This window comes from Oncorhynchus gorbuscha, linkage group LG07, assembly GCF_021184085.1.
Source record: "Oncorhynchus gorbuscha isolate QuinsamMale2020 ecotype Even-year linkage group LG07, OgorEven_v1.0, whole genome shotgun sequence".
NCBI lineage: Eukaryota > Metazoa > Chordata > Actinopteri > Salmoniformes > Salmonidae > Oncorhynchus > Oncorhynchus gorbuscha.
Window position 1 is genome coordinate 75,312,675 of NC_060179.1, and position 18,697 is coordinate 75,331,371.

Here is an 18,697-nt window from a genome sequence, read left to right on the forward strand (position 1 = left end):
TTGTTTTTTTTTACCTCCACTGCTCACTGAATGTAGCTCTTTAACAGCCAGGCCACATCTGGTTTCTGGGCTATGAGAGGCTAATTGAACACTGGCAATTTGGACTTTCTGACCACCAGTCCCTGTGCATATTACGTCCCATAGAGCAACAGGAGTCAGACGTGTTGTTGAAAAGGATCGCTGTGCTCTTGCATTTTGTTCCACTCGGAAATGGTCCTCCGGAGACCCTTTGACCCTCTCGCAGTTAGCGGCAGAATGCGAGAGGTTTGGCACTGTAAATTACAACTCTGTGTTTACACAACAAAAAAGTCTGCCCAGTACAATATCCTGCCCTGGAGTTAACTAAGGTCTGGGAATCTTGTGTGCAGTACACATCGGAGTAGATCACTAGGCCTTTGCCAACACAAACAGCAATTACAGGCTGCTCAGACAGCCCCTGGATAAAATAGACCCTTGTCTCGGAGAAAAGGCACCAATTAGGACCATTGTTTAAAGAGCAAACCGTACTTCCATTATTATTGTTTGCTTGGGTCTGTCCCCCAGGGAGAGACGTCCTTCATGATTTAATTCTGATGTGTCCCCGTGCCACACCGGGGTCATAAGTGAGTTCATTTTATATCACCGTGGGATCCTCTGACATCTGGTTCTGCCACGGGAAGCCGGAAAACGTTAATATTCTCCTGACGGTCGCTGAGATACATGGAAAACATTGTGAATATCTTAATCTGCGATGCCTCTGAGAGAAGGAAATAACTTTTTTAATATATTTCCTGCAATGCATATTTTTCCATGGGGTGTATAGAAAATATTGCAGTTTTAAAGCAAGTTTTCTGCCATTTTACACATTTTGCCATGGGGCGGAAAGACATTTTTAAAAATGTAGAATAAATGTAATGCAATTCTACAAACTTTGTCATGACTTACAGTTTCTTCAGAAAGTACATAAAGCTTTGTATTCAGGACCTTCCATTTATATATTAGCCATATTTTGCAGTTTTACTTCATTGCCTTATTGCAAAAGGGATGCATGTTTTGGAATATTTTTTATTTTGTACAGGTTTCCTTCTTTTCACTCTAATTAGGTTATAATTGTGGAGTAACTACAATGTTGTTGATCCATCCTTATCCAATCCCAGCCATTGAACTCTGTAACTGTTTTAAAGTCACCAATCCCTGAGCGGTTTCCTTCCTCTCCGGCGACTGAGTTAGGAAGGACGTCTGTATCTTTGTAGTGACTGGGTGTACTGATACACCATCCAAAGTGTAATTAATTACTTCAGCATGCTCAAAGGGATATTCAATGTCTGCTCTTTCAAAAATGTATGCCCATCTACCAATAGGTGCCCTTCTTGGCGTGAGGCGTTGGAAAACCTCCCTAATCTTTATGGTTGAATCTGTGTTTGAAATGCACTGCTCAAATGAGAGACCTTACAGATAATTGTGTGTGTGGGGTACAGAGATGAGAGAGTCATTCACAAATCATTTTAAACACTATTATTGTACGCAGGGAGTTCATGCAACTTATTATGTGACTCTCTTTCCTTTACTGACATTTCAGCTTTTCATTTTGTATACATTTCTTATACAAAAAAAGGAAAACATAATTCCATTTTGACATTATGGAGCATTGTGTTTAGGCCAGAGACACAAAATCTGTATTTAAACCATTTTAAATGCAGTTTATAACACAACAAAAAAAGTTGTGGGGTGTGAATACTTTCTAAAGGCACTGTATTCCAATGATCTGAGTGAAAGTGACTGACAAATTCTTTGTGGGCCACTTTGAGTTTAGGGCCCCTGGGCACGTGCTCTGCATGCCTGGTCGGTATTCGGACATGATTACTACAAGTTTAGATAGCTGGCTAGACTAACTTACCAATCAAAAAATTGTTAGCTGACATGGCTAATTTAATGACTCCAGTGACTGACATAACAAGATAAAAAACTGCTGATATATAACCAGATTTTGAACTTGCACCTTGTGTATTCTACTATTCTACCTCTCAAGTTGAGATGATTGATGATTGATTTCCTAGAAAGTAATGTTTTTTGGGGTCATGGGCCACCTAGTGGCTGGGGGCCCTAAACTACCGCTTATGTCTCTTATGCATGGAACCGGCCCTGCTTGATTTCATAATTTGTCCCAATGAAGACAAAACGTTCCAAGGCTATTGTAAATAACCTGATGGCTTTGAGGCCTGAGGTCCTCAGAGGCATATTATATAGTAATTTCCCCCCATCCTGAAAATAAGTGAAGCTGTGTACAAGGTTTTAATACGTGGCAGTTGATAAACTGTATAAAACTCAGGTTCTCTGTTGGAGCATATAAATCATGTTTAAAACCCAACATAACAACAACAGCATATCCCATGATTTGAGAGTTAACATCTGGGAAAACTTCTCTATGCTTCATATTGTCTTTAATGAAACGTAAATGTATTCGACAAGAATAATTAAACTTGTCTGGCGGACTGAAGATGTTTTTATGACATCAACATTTTGGACGAAACAAGCTCATGATTTTTTTCTGAAAGGTTCAAGTTTAATGGAAGACAAATGAGCAAGGTGGGTTTAAGGCAAAAAGGTTGTGCGTTCATGTGTTTTTGAGGTCTTCATAACTTGGAATTGAACTGTCACTTTCAGCTGTACATCCTGTCTCCTTTGCTTAAAGTCTGAAGGGACAACAACAAATCTGTATGCTTTTCTGCATTCTTTATACAGTGATGTTGCGTTCCATATGAAAGATAAAAACATTCTTATCATGATAAAGTGGATTATTCTCCCCAAGATCACATGAGGTGGATGTTTTTTGGAATGTTTAACTACGATAAGGCATTTCTTTCCTGCAACACTAGTTCAATCAAAAATCAGTGAGCCTATCCCTTGCTAAGCAACATGTTCTGGCTGTTTGGTACCGTGGTCCAACAATAAGCTCAACAATGCATCATTAATTCTCATGTGGAGGCCAGACAGTTGGTGTCGTAGGCAGTAAAAAGCATTTTCCCACAGAAAGTAGAACTCTCTCTGACAATTACTTTTATTGTGGACATTGCATGAACCAATTTGAACTCATAGACATTAAACAAAACAAGACATACATTTTATATGTAATTATTTCTACATATGGATACATCCTATTTTTTCAGGACAGAAAATACTGAGACATTATACTCAAAGACAGCAGAGGGTGTCTTGATGTCATTGAAATTGAGTTATTGCCCTGAATTTAAACAACCCCAGCGCTTAGTAACACACACCTTGGAATTAACCATTTACAAATGGACTGTAGGTAGAATATTAATGATTCAATAAATGTATAAAGTTATTTGAATGAATGTATACGTATTTGAGTTAAAAAGACCCAAGAAAATATATGTGGAGAACAGTCTTGTTAAAAGTGAGTAACAATTGAGTAAAAAGTCAACAGAAATGTGTATTTTGAGACTTAAGAGGTCACAAGAGGTGGTGCAGTTTAACACACGTTACCATGAGGATCAGAAAACATGGTAAAACAATATGGAACTTTCTGTATTTACAGAGTCTGATATTACCAAAAACAAATGATGTGCCACTGGTTTAGTATGACAAAGAGGATGAGCAAGCTGAACTGTGTGGGACACCAGGCTGTTGCGCCCACTCATCTCCGAGAAATGAAGACCACAGTTATCCTAACTGTCTGTAAAACATCACCACAGCCCTGGCAGGGCATGCTGTACCAACACATACAATACAGGAGAACAGGGGACATTGTTCTACATGGGATTTTGCCATCTGCTTGCTCTGTGCGTGTGGTTGCTGAATGTCTCTCCTGTGTGTATGTGTGTGTGTGTATACCTCAGATGGGGATTTGTGCGGTGGACTCATCTGTAGCAGGTCTGGGCGGGTGCCCATATTCCCAGGGAGCCTCTGGTAACGTGTCAACAGAAGATGTTCTCTATATGCTCCATGTCATGGGCATTAAAACTGTGAGTGTTGCCTCACACATAACCTGAAAACAGCACTTTAAAACAGCTTTATAATCGCTAGGGAAAATACAGCTCACTCTCATTCATTTGAGAAAGCTTCAGATAGAGGATCAGTCTTGTTTACATTAGTCAAGTTTTTTGTTGTTGCATAACTGTCATGTGTATTGGTAGGCCTGTTGTTTCTATTTTCACAATGGTTTATTCTGCAATGGCTCCCCCTTCTGGCAGGGTACCATTCCTGCTTCTTTGATCCCTTGTTTCTTTCATTCCAGGGAGTCGATCTCTCCAAGGTAATAGAGGCAGGTGATTTCATCTGCAAAGCCTTAAATCGCAAGACCAACTCCAAGGTAGCCCAAGCAAGAAGCAAGTCCTCATGATTAATCTGTGCATTGATACAAGAAGAAGATAAACACCTTTCCCTTTAGCACTGTGTTTTGTCGTGTTGATGCTGCATATAGATAGCCCATGATTCTGTATAAAGTGCAATATACATACTTTTTTAAACCACAATTGATGGCCATTTAGCAGAGGCACTTTATTAAAATGTTGTTGGACAAGGCCTACTTAAATTCAAGAAATAACAGAACTTTTTTAACCAAAGCACCTCTTCCAGTTATCACGTATAGTCTGTCTGGTAGGAGGTGAAAGATAGAGATGACTCCTCACTAAGTTGTGAAAGTTATTCATGGTGTTTCTGTGGGGGTCTCTTCCTATTCATTTCCAGCTCAGCAGGAGAGTCCTGCTGGGTTTTAAACCAGTCGATCATTGTCTCCCTCAAAATGTATTTTTCTCCCTCAAAATGTATTTTCAAGTCCTTTGCTCTATTAACATGGAAGTCTGTCTGTCTCCACATGTAAAATATTGATTTGTTTTTTCTCTCTTCAAAGCAAATGTTATTTGTCAGGTGCCAAATACAACCGATATAGACTTTACAGTGAAATGCTTGCTTACGAGCCCTTCACAACGATGCAGAGTAAAACAAATAATAGTAACACAATTCATCCTCACCAGTGCATGACCCCATTCGAAACCATATAGATGGTTGCGACTATTCATTTTATTCTGTAGAGTTAAAAGCACAGTAGGCGGCAGCTTTATGTTGACCTATTGTATGTGCAATAGTCAGAGGGGCCAAATGTATTTTACCTGGAGAAGCCTCTTAACCGTTTATTTTAGTTGAAGTAGGTGTTCTGAACATACATCTCTAACACCGAACAATATCATGAACTTTGTTGTATAATAAAGTATCTAATCTCCCTTCCACTAGACTGTAATCCTTTTTAAACAATATACACAAGTAAATTATTTTATTAATTTGCATTTCAATAGTAATGAATGCAGTTCAATGTGAAGTATTATGTGACAAAGTTCCATAATAATAAGAAATACATTCAATGTATGTAGTGACGTTATTCTATGGGTTCATCTTGCAATAGGAAGCGACATTTATATTATGCATTAAATAAATAGTTATTTAAAGAAGGGTGGTTGAGTAAGTCTGATTTGTTAGAAAGCCAAGATAACATAAATAATAGTATCCCCTTTTATATTGTAGTTGGATTGGAGGAAATATAAACAGAAAAAAACTGAAGTGTTCTGGTAAACCACTGTGAATCCAACATGTTTACTACATAAAGATAATAAAGGTTGATTAAACAAAATTGTTTACAGTTAAAGAGCTAGATTACTGTAGGTTTCAGATTACACATGACATTCTAAGCTTTCAATGTTTGCCTACAGTGCTGCCTGCATATCTAATATTTATCTAATCATCTACTGGCCCCTTCAGCCCAACCTTTCCCAAACATCAAGGCCTAGCTTTGTTATTATCTTGTGACAATATTGTATTACTTAAATTATTATTTTACTTGAGATAAATCCAAACAGTTGTTAACCTTTAAATATCTTACTGGGAGAGTAATCACAGGATTAAACGCACAATAATCTTTTTGACACACATTACCTATATATTTTATGAATGTTAAAAAATACAAAATTCCCATTGCCATAAACACATCATCAATTTTATAGACGTCTGGATTAAGGTGTTGAGGTTCCAAGAAAAGGGGGACAAAGCAATGCATCTTATCAGACTTGAGACAGGTCATAGATGTGACCTTAAACATGAACATCTGCTACATAGCAACGTTAGCCATCATATATCAACCTAATTATGCAATTCTCTAACACGTTCTGTATAGCCAGCTAGCATATTGCTAATATAATTAACTCATGTTGGTTACTGGTAATACATTGCACATGTTAACATACAACAAAGATCTTGTCTTTGCTCCCTTGGAAAAACAGGATGGTTACAAGGCTGTAGAAATATATATAGATATGTTTTTCTTATAAGAAGGCTGAATCAGCTCTACAGCATTGGAGTGACAATAGAGACAAGAAAAGAAATCACTTAAAAGGGATGAGTCAATATTTGACCATAATTGCCTTGTTGACATAACCAGTTGTATAATGTCCCTTACTGACTGTGTTGTGTACCAGTTACTAGAGCGCTATCAGCTTTTTCCAGGAGTTATCACATAAACCACAACACTGTGTTCTGACACTCAAGCTAACAAGGATAGCAGAAATTGCTTATGGCCGTACATTTGTTTAATTTCACAAAATGATCTTAAAACAGAGTCATGTTTTGACATATTAGTATAAGTAGCTAAGGAAATGTTGATCAAAGAGTATTTTCAAAAAGCTGTTAGATACCAATAAATCTAAATGAGATCAGAAAATGCAGGTTCTGCATTATCAGACATATACCTTTGCTTACTGTGCCATAATCATATGGATAATATATACACAGATACACGCGTTTGAGTGTCAAGGTCAGAAAATTACAACACCATTTTTATCAGGAGGGTGAAATTGAGGCTTTTTGTTCCCTTTGTGCTTCCTATGAGAAAAAAAAGCAATATATCAAACAATTGTATTGTTTACACATTCTACCCTGCATCTATTATTAATGTACACTTACTTACCGTATGTGAAAAACAATCATGACTCCCAACAGTACTACTGCAACAAGCAGTATGTATGCAAAAACATTCAACAGCTGATCTGAAAAAGCAAAACACACTTTGATTTGAAGCTCTCATGGTGGATGTCAATTGATTTGACTGTCTCAATACCATTTTGAATAGACACAACAACCATTACAGTGGTGACATTTAGCATTACAGTTGAAGGATAACTTAAAACATTACCACTCAACCATTCGTATCCTGATTCTGATTCAGTCATTGGAGGTGGCACATAAGGAGTACTTTCTTTCTTCACTGGTGACACTGAAATACATTTTTAAAACAGTTAGGTTTTCAGCCACTTTAAAAAAAAATCAGAAACACAAACTATTTGCCCCACTCACCCCACTGACTTTGCTGATAACTAAGTACATTTTCTCTCAACAATGAAGTTATGTAAGTGGCTCTGCATAAGAGTGTCTGCTAAATGACTAAAATGTCAAATGTAAATGTAATAAACACATCCATTGGGGAAAAAACTTCACCGTATAAATGATCCAATAAGTAGTGTTGTAGTTAATGACTGTGGACGTCACTCACTAAAATGTGTTCGGTTGTGAAGTACTTCACGCATCATGTTGCACTTGTATTGGTCTTTGCTGTGAAGTCCACCACATGTACAGGGATGCTGAAGTGTTGTTCCCATGGTAGCAATCAAAGCCATTCTGCACTTTGCATCTCCTCCAAGAATAAGAGCAGGATCCAGAAGACTAGTGCATTCATCCATAGCAAAATCACTGCATGGTGTGTCTTCAGTGTCCCAGCAGTTTGCTAGGAGAGCTTCTAAACGGTTCCTGTTCATTTATATTTATATAATAAATCATACAGCAAAAAGACCCAGGCAGGCACTACAATGTCTACATGAAAACATCAGCAAAATCCCCTGTAGACTTATAAAAATGTTGTATCACGATTGTCCAATACAAACCTGCAGAGCGCCTCCCCCAGGCAGTTGTCAAAGATTTCGAGACAGATTTGGGTCCTGGCCTCCTCCAAATGTTCTCCACATGTGCCACTGTGCAGACCCTCCTTCATATGCAGACAGTCCGGATCGCCTGGGTCACATTCACAGAGGACGAACATCTCTGCGATGTTGTATGGCAGACCAGCGTAGAGCTGTTGAGTGACCTGTCGACAGTGAGTGCTGTTGCATTGCTTTGCCAAACACGTCTGCACAAGAGGAACCATCTGCCTGTTGCAGACATCATCATGGAGGCAGATTGTCATCTGTTGCAAACAGGACCCATCAATGTCATGAACTGAAAAATAAGGTTCCGGAGTCAATTATACTGTTTATAGCCCAAACTACAATATTTCCAGTAACATAAATAGTTATAATCGTCTAACTGTGTTCTAAATGTATGAACACGAGGACAACAAATTCATTACCGTATTCTTTCAGACTGCTACTTTTCCAATCCACAGTTGAACTCTTCTTCTGTTGTGCTATATGGACTTAGATCATCAAAGAGAATAATGCATTACACACAGACTTATACACAACGCCCACAGACCACAATACCTTGCTATGTGCGGATAGTATGCATCCTCTTCCCATAAAGAATGTTCTACCATATAGCCAGTTTTGCAGGGTTAAATTAATCTGTGGCAATCAGACAGATTTGACAGCAATGCTAAAAAAAGAGACAGAAATTCTAAATGAGAGGCTACAAGGACAAAACTCTTGATGCTGCAATGATGAAAATATCTCAAAAACCAAGAGAGGAATTACTAAAAACTCAGCCAAAGAAGAAAAACAACGTAACAGTCTTTTGCACCAAGTCCACCAAGAGTTCAGAGAAAATGAAAGCAATCCTGAAAAAGCACAGGCATATTCTGCAATTAGACAACAAAAATATTGCACACCTCTTCAAGGAACCCCCAATGGTGGTCTATAAGTGTGGTCGCAATATTGGAGATAGTTTGGTGAGATCTGACATGCCCCTCAAATACACAGGCATTGAGCATGTTGCTCTACCAAGGAGAGGTAGTAACATTGAGATTCTACTACTACAAAGGGAGGCTTACGGGATATCCTTTCTAAAATATTGACCCCTAGTGGTCTGAATATTGACTTTGATCTCAGGCCATTCTTATGAACAAGTCTTATAAATGTATATATTCTTTCTATGGCTTATTAGCGTAACCTAATATGTTCCAAGGAACATCAAAAGTCGTGCTATAAATTCACAGACAACACAAAGATTCCTTGATGCCCTTCCAGACTCCCTCTGCCTACCCAAGGACGCCAGAGGACAAAAATCCGTTAACCACCTAACTGAGGATCTCAATTTAACCTTGCGCAATACCCTAGATGCAGTTGCACCCCTAAAAACTAAAAAAATGTCTCATAAGAAACTAGCTCCCTGGTACACAGAAATTACCCGAGCTCTGAAGCAAGCTTCCAGAAAATTGGAACGGAAATGGCGCCACACCAAACTGGAAGTCTTCCGACTAGCTTGGAAGGACGGTACCGTGCAGTACCGAAGAGCCCTTACTGCTGCTCGATCGTCCTATTTTTCTAACTTAATTGAGGAAAATAAGAACAATCCGAAATTCCTTTTTGATACTGTGGCAAAGCTAACTAAAAAGCAGCATTCCCCAAGAGAGGACGACTTGCACTTTAGCAGTGATAAATTCATGAACTTCTTTGAGGAAAAGATTATGATTATTAGAAAGCAAATTACGGACTCCTCTTTAAACCTGCGTATTCCTCCAAACCTCAGTTGTCCTGAGTCTGCACAACTCTGCCAGGACCTAGGATCAAGAGAGACGCTCACGTGTTTTAGTACTATATCTCTTGACACAATGATGAAAATAATCATGGCCTCTAAACCTTCAAGCTGTATACTGGACCCTATTCCAACTAAACTACTGAAAGAGCTGCTTCCTGTGCTTGGCCCTCCTATGTTGAACATAATAAACGGCTCTCTATCCACTGGATGTGTACCAAACTCACTAAAAGTGGCAGTAATAAAGCCTCTCTTGAAAAAGCCAAACCTTGACCCAGAAAATATAAAAAACTATCGGCCTATATCGAATCTTCCATTCCTCTCAAAGATTTTAGAGAAGGCTGTTGCGCAGGAACTCACTGCCTTCCTGAAGACAAACAATGTATACGAAATGCTTCAGTCTGGTTTTAGACCCCATCATAGCACTGAGACGGCACTTGTGAAGGTGGTAAATGACATTTTGATGGCATCGGACCGAGGCTCTGCATCTGTCCTCGTGCTCCTAGACCTTAGTGCTGCTTTTGATACCATCGATCACCACATTCTTTTGGAGAGATTGGAAACCCAAATTGGTCTACACGGACATGTTCTGGCCTGGTTTAGGTCTTATCTATCGGAAAGATATCAGTTTGTCTCTGTGAATGGTTTGTCCTCTGACAAATCAACTGTACATTTCGGTGTTCCTCAAGGTTCTGTTTTAGGACCACTATTGTTTTCACTATATATTTTACCTCTTGGGGATGTTATTCGAAAACATAATGTAAACTTTCACTGCTATGCGGATGACACACAGCTGTACATTTCAATGAAACATGGTGAAGCCCCAAAATTGCCCTCGCTAGAAGCATGTGTTTCAGACATAAGGAAGTGGATGGCTGCAAACTTTCTACTATTAAACTCGGACAAAACAGAGATGCTTGTTCTAGGTCCCAAGAAACAAAGAGATCTTCTGTTGAATCTGACAATTAATCTTAATGGTTGTACAGTCGTCTCAAATAAAACTGTGAAGGACCTCGGCGTTACTCTGGACCCTGATCTCTCTTTTGAAGAACATATCAAGACCATTTCGAGGACAGCTTTTTTCCATCTACGTAACATTGCAAAAATCAGAAACTTTCTGTCCAAAAATGATGCAGAAAAATTAATCCATGCTTTTGTCACTTCTAGGTTAGACTACTGCAATGCTCTATTTTCCGGCTATTCGGATAAAGCACTAAATAAACTTCAGTTAGTGCTAAATACGGCTGCTAGAATCCTGACTAGAACCAAAAAATTTGATCATATTACTCCAGTGCTAGCCTCTCTACACTGGCTTCCTGTCAAAGCAAGGGCTGATTTCAAGGTTTTACTGCTAACCTACAAAGCATTACATGGGCTTGCTCCTACCTACCTCTCTGATTTGGTCCTGCCGTACATACCTACACGTACGCTACGGTCACAAGACGCAGGCCTCCTAATTGTCCCTAGAATTTCTAAGCAAACAGCTGGAGGCAGGGCTTTCTCCTATAGAGCTCCATTTTTATGGAACGGTCTGCCTACCCATGTCAGAGACGCAAACTCGGTCTCAACCTTTAAGTCTTTACTGAAGACTCATCTCTTCAGTGGGTCATATGATTGAGTGTAGTCTGGCCCAGGAGTGGGAAGGTGAACGGAAAGGCTCTGGAGCAACGAACCGCCCTTGCTGTCTCTGCCTGGCCGGTTCCCCTCTTTTCACTGGGATTCTTTGCCTCTAACCCTGTTACGGGGGCTGAGTCACTGGCTTGCTGGGGCTCTCTCGTGCCGTCCCTGGGGGGGGGGTGCGTCACCTGGGTGGGTTGATTCACTGTTGTGGTCGGCCTGTCTGGGTTCCCCCCCCCTTGGGTTGTACCGTGTCGGAGATCTTTGTGGGCTATACTCGGCCTTGTCTCAGGATGGTAAGTTGGTGGTTGAAGATTTCCCTCTAGTGGTGTGGGGGCTGTGCTTTGGCAAAGTGGGTGGGGTTATATCCTTCCTGTTTGGCCCTGTCCGGGGTGTCCTCGGATGGGGCCACAGTGTCTCCTGACCCCTCCTGTCTCAGCCTCCAGTATTTATGGTGCAGTAGTTTATGTGTCGGGGGCTAGGGTCAGTTTGTTTATCTGGAGTACTTCTCCTGTCCTATTCAGGTGTCCTGTGTGAATCTAAGTGTGCGTTCTCTAATTCTCTCCTTCTCTCTTTCTTTCTCTCTCTCGGAGGACCTGAGCCCTAGGACCATGCCCCAGGACTACCTGACATGATGACTCCTTGCTGTCCCCAGTCCACCTGGCCATGCTGCTGCTCCAGTTTCAACTGGCCTGGGCCCTAGGACCATGTCCCAGGACTACCTGACATGAGGACTCCTTGCTGTCCCCAGTCCACCTGGCCATGCTCCTGCTCCAGTTTCAACTGTTCTGCCTTACTATTATTCAACCATGCTGGTCATTTATGAACATTTGAACATCTTGGCCACGTTCTGTTATAATCTCCACCCGGCACAGCCAGAAGAGGACTGGCCACCCCACATATGCTCTCTCTAATTCTCTCTTTCTTTCTCTCTCTCGGAGGACCTGAGCCCTAGGACCGTGCCCCAGGACTACCTGACATGATGGCTCCTTGCTGTCCCCAGTCCACCTGACTGTGTTGCTGCTCCAGTTTCAACTGTTCTGCCTTATTATTATTTGACCATGCTGGTCATTTATGAACATTTGAACATCTTGGTCATGTTCTGTTATAATCTCTACCCGGCACAGCCAGAAGAGGACTGGCCACCCCACATAGCCCGGTTCCTCTCTAGGTTTCTTCCTAGGTTTTGGCCTTTCTAGGGAGTTTTTCCTAGCCACCGTGCTTTTACACCTGCATTGTTTGCTGTTTGGGGTTTTAGGCTGGGTTTCTGTACAGCACTTTGAGATATCAGCTGATGTACGAAGGGCTATATAAATAAATGTGATTTGATTTGATTTGATTTGATTCCCCCTGTTGATGATGCTTATTATTCATTATGGTTGAACCAAAAGATTACATGTAACAAATATGAAATGAAATATGAAACAATTAAATATGTGAAATTGAATTAAACATCATTTATGTTGATGCTAACATTATGTAAAATATTTAATGATGTTTCTATATGAGAACAATAGCCTAATATATTTAATATGCCATAATCTATTGTTTTTTAACAGTTTCAGTAGTTCATCCTAATTAACTTAATCACTATGACACACCCCTCACTATTGTTATTGGTTGCACTAATTGCACTGTTTGTCTACATAACCTGGTTGAAGTATTCATGCCATTACTCTGAAGAAGGCACAGTGAAGCTGAAACATTGGTAAATACCCAGTACATTACTGCTAGTTTATATATGAAGTGTGCAACTTTATTTTGAGAGTTTATAGTTTATTCGCCGTTAGTCAGGACCTCCATACAAACACATTTTCCTGGGTGTGCGCCAGCTCATGTTTTTAATTGTGCTATGTGGGTGGGACAAAGATTCCAAAACAATATAAATCCAGACACTTATACAGTACCAGTCAAAAGTTTGGACTCACATTCCAGGGTTTTTCTTTCTTTTTACTTTTTTCTACATAGTAGAATAATAGTGAAAACATCAGTTAATAGTGAAAACATCAGTTGTGTTGTGACATGGTAGGGTTGGTATACAGACGACAACTCTATTTGATAAAATACCAAGTCCATATTTTGGCAAGAACAGCTCAAATAAGCAAAGCGAAACGACAGTCCATCATTACTTTAAGACATGAAGGTCAGTCAACTTTCAAGAACTTTGAAAGTTTCTTCAAGTGCAGTCGCAAAAACGTTCAAGCGCTATGATGAAAATGGTTCCCGTGAAGCCCGCCACAGGAAAGGAAGACCCAGAGTTACCTCTGCTGCAGAAGATAAGTTCATTAGAGGTAACTGCACCTCAGATTGAAGCCCAAATAAATGCTTTACAGACACATGTCAACATCGACTGTTCAGAGGAGACTGTGTGAATCAAGCCTTCATGGTCAAATTGCTGCAAAGAAACCACTACTAAAGGACACCAATAAGAATAAGAGACTTGCTTGGGCCAAGAAAAAGATGAGCAATGGATAATTTGAGATTTTTGGTTCCAACCCCAGTGTGCAGAGTAAGTGAACGGATGATCTCTGCATGTGTAGTTTCCACCATGAAGCATGGAGGAGGAGATGTGATAGTGTGGGAGTGCTTTGCTGGTGACACTGTCAGTGATTTATTTAGAATTCAAGGCACACTTAATCAGCATGGCAATCACTTTTTCTCCAGCGATACGCCATCCCATCTTGTTTGCGCTTATTGGGACAATCATTTGTTTTCAACAGGACAATGACCAAACACACCTCCCGGCTGTGTAAGGGCTATTTGACCAAGAAGGAGAGTGATGGAGTGCTGCATAAGATGGCTTCCACAATTGCCTGATCTCAACCCAATTGAGATGGTTTGGGATGAGTTGGATTGCAGAGTGAAGGAAAAGCAGCCAACAAGTGCTCAGCATATGTGGGAACTCCTTCAAGACAGTTGGAAAAGCATTAAACATGAAACTGGTTGAGAGAATGCCTAGAGTGTGCAAAGCGGTAATCAATGCAAAGGGTGGCTACTTTGAAGAATCTCAAATATATTTTGATTTGTTTAGCACTTTTTTGGTTACTACATGATTCCATATGTGTTATGTCATTTTTTTTTTGATGTCTTCACTATTATTCTACAATGTAGAAAATACTCAAGAAAAACCCTTGAATGAGTAGATATGTCAAACTTTTGACTGGTACTGTACCTATGTCCATTTTAAAAGTTAATAAAAGTTCATAAATACCCTGTAAATTACAGGAGATAAAATGAGTCTTACCAGTTAACTTCTTTCTTGTATTTGACCTGTCCTTTAAATCATGTAGACCCGTTGAAGCCAATGCCTCCAGTGCATTCTGAATGCAGGAGTTGTTGTTCACGACACTCCATATCCCTTGGCACTTTCTTCTGCTCAGGGCGCATGTACAATTAGACAGAGAGGTGCTCTGGAGTTCCATCCACAATGACAGACAGTGGCGCTGAGAGCTTGGAGAGTTGCACTGTTTTTTTCCTTTCTGGCATGAGTCCTTCAACTTCTTATACACTAATGCACAGTGGTGGGACTTCTGGCAACTATGAAGAGCAGAGAGACAGCTATCTCTGGTGGTTATTGGTTGTTCCTTCATAGGATTCCAGCGGGGGCTAACAGAGCTGCTCAGGGCTTGACCATCTACAAATACAGATGCATTACAATGTAAAAAGGACATGTAATGTACAGTTGAAGTCAGAAGTTTACATACACTTAGGTTGAAGTCATTAAAACTCGTTTTTCAACCACAAGTCAGTTAGAACATCTACTTTGTGCATGACACAAGTAATTTTTCCAACAATTGCTTACAGGCAGATTATTTAACTTATAATACTCTGAATCACAATTCAAGTGGGTCAGAAGTTTATATACACTAAGTTGACTGTGCCTTTAAACAGCTTGGAAAATTCCAGAAAATTATGTCAGCAAGGAAGTAACCAGTGCTCCAAAACCGTCAAAAAAATCCAGACGACTGTTTGCAATTGCACATGGGGACAAAGATCGTACTTTTTGAAGAAATGTCCTCTGGTCTGATGAAACAAAAATAAAACTGTTTGGCCATAACGACCATCATTCTGTTCGGGGTAAAAAGGGGGAGGCTTGCAAGCCGAAGGACACCATCCCAACCATGAAGAACGGGGGTGGCAGCATCCTTCTGTAGCTCAGTTGGTAGAGCATGGCGCTTGTAACGCCAGGGTAGTGGGTTCGATCCCCGGGACCTCCCATACGTAGAATGTATGCACACATGACTGTAAGTCGCTTTGGATAAAAGCGTCTGCTAAATGGCATATATTATTATTATTATATTATTATCATGTTGTGGGGGTGCTTTGCTGCAGGTGGGACTGGTGCACTTCACAAAATAGATGGCATCATTTGGTAGGAAAATTATGTGGATATATTGAAGTAACATCTCAAGACATCAGTCAGGAAGTTAAAGCTTATGTCGCAAATGGGTCTTCCAAATGGACAATGACCCAAAGCATAATTCCAATGTCGTGGCAAAATGGCTTAAGGACAACAAAGTCAAGTTATAGTAATGGCCATCACAAAGCCCTGACCTCAATCCTATAGAACATTTGTGGGCAGAATTGAAAAAGTGTGTGTGAGCAAGGAGACCTTTACAAACCTGACTCAGTTACACCAGCTCTGTCAGGAGGAATGGGACAAAATTCACCCAATTTATTGTGGGAAGCTTGTGGAAGGCTACCCGAAACGTTTGACCCAAGTTAAACAATTTAAAGGCAATGCTACCAAATACTAATTGAGTGTATGTAAACTTCTGACCCACTGAGAAATTGATGAAAGTAATAAAAGCTGAAATGAATCATTGTCTCTATTATTCTGACATTTCACATTCTTAAAATAAAGCGGTGATCCTAACTGACCTAAGGCAGTGAATTTTTACTAGGATTAAATGTCAGAAATGATGAAAAACTGAGTTTAAATGTATTTGGATAAGGTGTATGTAAACTTCCGACTTAAAGTGTTTGTGTGTGCAGTACCAGTCAAAAGTTTGGAGTACCAGTCAACTGTATGTATCACCAAAGGAGAGTTACATTTACCGTACTAGGTTTGCTTCATTTAGTTCTTCATTGATTCCTTACTAAGAATACTAGTGTTGATAGGACAACTAAAAACTACATGTACAGATAGATGGAGGATGTTCATTTTAGCCAGTTTGTTAAAACAGGAAAATAATCCAGCAGCAACAGGAAATGTGAATCTATTATGTGGATTATAATTAAGGGAGTTTTTTGTTGGGGTTGATAAATGTATTTTATGGGAAATTAAGTCTGAAATTTTAAAGTTCAAATAATCAACTTAAGTTTTTAATTTCCTGCAATTGCACGAAAGTTCTGCAACAGGGTGAACAAATGAAGATCCTACATCTGTACTATGTATGAGAGAATGGGTGCACCTGTCTCAGGGAGGCATTGTGAAGTGAGTAGTTCCAGCGAGGTACAGGGCTCCTCCCATGCACACAGACACCCTCTCACTGTAGGATATTGGTCAAGGATGGAGTGGATGGTCATGTTACAGACCTTTGAGACTTTTATTTGGCAACTTCCATCTGGATTCGAACACAAAGGAGAAGAGGTAGAAAAACAGGATTTTCAAAGGCTGTTAAATAGATGCACATTGGCACTGATATGTATTCTGTTCAACAGGTGGTTATTTTCCAGGCTGGGCTACCCCCTACCATGTAATTGGCCAAATAAATTGTTTGATTATCTCAGAATAAACACAAAGCATTTCTGGGCAGGTTTGTTGTAGCTTTGTGGGACTCCAAAGACGGACATGTACATATCCAATCCCTTTCCCACAATAATGTAGCCTACAGCTCCCAGAATTACAGTCAGAGGTTCTATTTGTCCTCTCGTTGAGACAACAACATCATCTGCTCTAGGCAATAGCAGGTGTGAAATCCATTTTCCACACAAGACTATAGGCTTGAGGCTATTGCTTTAGTAGTATTAGGTTTCCTCAATATCACACAGGGGTGGAATCGAACATTATCTCTACTGTAATTGAATTTATGTTCCATGGCTCTTGATAATATTTTATTCACTCAAAGAATGGTAATATGGTTAAGTCCCAGTAATTAAATAAAATAGATTACATCACTTGCAGCAAAAAAATGTTTACCTTTAGGATGACATATGTTTCTGAGAGAGGATTTCTCACAGAAAGCCGACTCTGATATGCATGCCTCCATAAAGGCAAAACAGCCTGTGGATCTGGATGAAATCTTGATGCTGGTCATCTGGTAAACAAGAACGACTGGAAGATATTTACAAAACAAAAGTTTGAATACAACAACTTTAAAATAATTGAACTCTTCTCCAAATTTGTAAGTCGCTCTGGATAAGAGCGTCTGCTAAATGACTTAAATGTAAATGTAAATGTAATGTTTTGGTAGATAGAACACCTTCCCCATCCTTCTCTTATGAGTGGATTTCACACTGAGTAAACCGCAAAGTAGGCTACTGCTTGAAATTGAATACAAAACTTTAGTCCTTATGTTCCCCTTTAAACTACCAACTGGGCACAGACCTCAGTTCAAGGCCCAGTTACATTTTGTTGAGTTGTTAATTCATTGCAAAATCAACAAACAAACAAAATCACAAGTTCGTTGGATTTAGGTTAAAAGTTGGGTAAAAACATTTTTTAAAGGACTGCAAATTCAATCAGTTTTCCACGATCATTCAGCATCGTCACATAGATGTTTTTGGTTGAAGTGACGTGGAAACAGCGTTGATTAAACCAGTAGATTGTGTAGTATTATTTCAACCAAGTTCATTTAGGCTGCCAATTCACTCATTTATTTGGCAAATGAAAATACTAAACATATGGATATTATCATAACTCTATTTAACTTGACCACTTTTTCTACCCACTCTACATTGGGGAGCTACGGTCTATCTTTATAGGTCAGGTATCACAGCAGTGGTAGTAAAGGAAAGCTTTCCTTTAATCACATGCTTGAGGCTCGATAAAAAGAAGCTAAACATACACCAAATTACCGGTAGACTTTATATACTCACCAATTACCGTCGCGGTTTTCAGACCTGTCGTTTGCTGCATGGTAACACCTTCCCTTTCGTTTGGTACCTCTTCAAGTGGACAGTTCCGATCTTTGCAGCTGCGATTGCCCCGGTGCGTATCAATCGCTATGACGTCAGTTGAAAGGTAACCAGATTTGCAGGTGGGATCTAGGCTAAATACTTACACCTCTGAGACTACGATTAGCTAAACAGATAAGTGAATGCAAGTTTGAGGTGCGGCTGATTGCATGCTCATAAAGTAAACATTTCATGCCCTTGTTATTCATGCAGCACTGGGTTATCAAATAAA

At 39.8% G+C, this 18,697-nt stretch overlaps 2 protein-coding genes across 4 annotated transcripts in view; one reads left to right on the forward strand and one right to left on the reverse strand.

Moving 5' to 3' along the window:
• The window catches only part of LOC124039357 (3-hydroxy-3-methylglutaryl-CoA lyase, cytoplasmic-like), a 30,108-nt gene extending 24,869 nt beyond the window's left edge, over nucleotides 1-5,239 (forward strand). The window contains exons 8-9 of the mRNA XM_046355317.1: nucleotides 3,840-3,965; nucleotides 4,238-5,239. Of these exons, the coding sequence (XP_046211273.1) occupies nucleotides 3,840-3,965; nucleotides 4,238-4,342 (231 nt within the window). The 3' untranslated portion in view covers nucleotides 4,343-5,239. The remainder of the gene's footprint in view (nucleotides 1-3,839; nucleotides 3,966-4,237) is intronic.
• Nucleotides 5,240-5,975: 736 nt separating this feature from the next.
• gfral (GDNF family receptor alpha like) lies at nucleotides 5,976-18,602 on the reverse strand. Of its 3 annotated transcripts, none has more exons than XM_046355319.1 (10): nucleotides 18,388-18,602; nucleotides 17,489-17,623; nucleotides 16,761-16,913; nucleotides 14,591-14,980; nucleotides 8,387-8,452; nucleotides 7,926-8,256; nucleotides 7,538-7,791; nucleotides 7,181-7,261; nucleotides 6,956-7,029; nucleotides 5,976-6,870 (listed from the first exon to the last, which is right to left on the reverse strand). In XM_046355319.1, exons 1-10 carry the CDS (start codon nucleotides 18,425-18,427, stop codon nucleotides 6,829-6,831), a joined length of 1,566 nt encoding a protein of 521 aa, XP_046211275.1. In that variant the 5' UTR covers nucleotides 18,428-18,602; the 3' UTR covers nucleotides 5,976-6,828. The 3 variants fall into 3 exon arrangements, with proteins under 3 accessions (XP_046211275.1, XP_046211276.1, XP_046211274.1); XM_046355320.1 differs by having other exon boundaries at nucleotides 6,956-7,034; nucleotides 17,489-17,606; nucleotides 18,388-18,601; XM_046355318.1 differs by having other exon boundaries at nucleotides 6,956-7,034; nucleotides 18,388-18,600.
• Between the last annotated feature and the right edge of the window lie 95 nt (nucleotides 18,603-18,697).

What these genes read in the sequence shown, in the direction of transcription:
- gfral (XM_046355318.1), bottom strand. Translation starts at nt 18,427, where the DNA reads ATGCAGCAAACGACAGGTCTGAAAACCGCGACGGTAATTG. An exon ending in AAACATATGTCATCCTAAAG is followed by an intron (nt 16,914 to 17,488) that starts GTAAACATTTTT and finishes GTTCGAATCCAG; the next exon opens with ATGGAAGTTGCCAAATAAAA. An exon ending in ATGATTGTTTTTCACATACG is followed by an intron (nt 6,871 to 6,955) that starts GTAAGTAAGTGT and finishes TTTTTCTCATAG; the next exon opens with GAAGCACAAAGGGAACAAAA.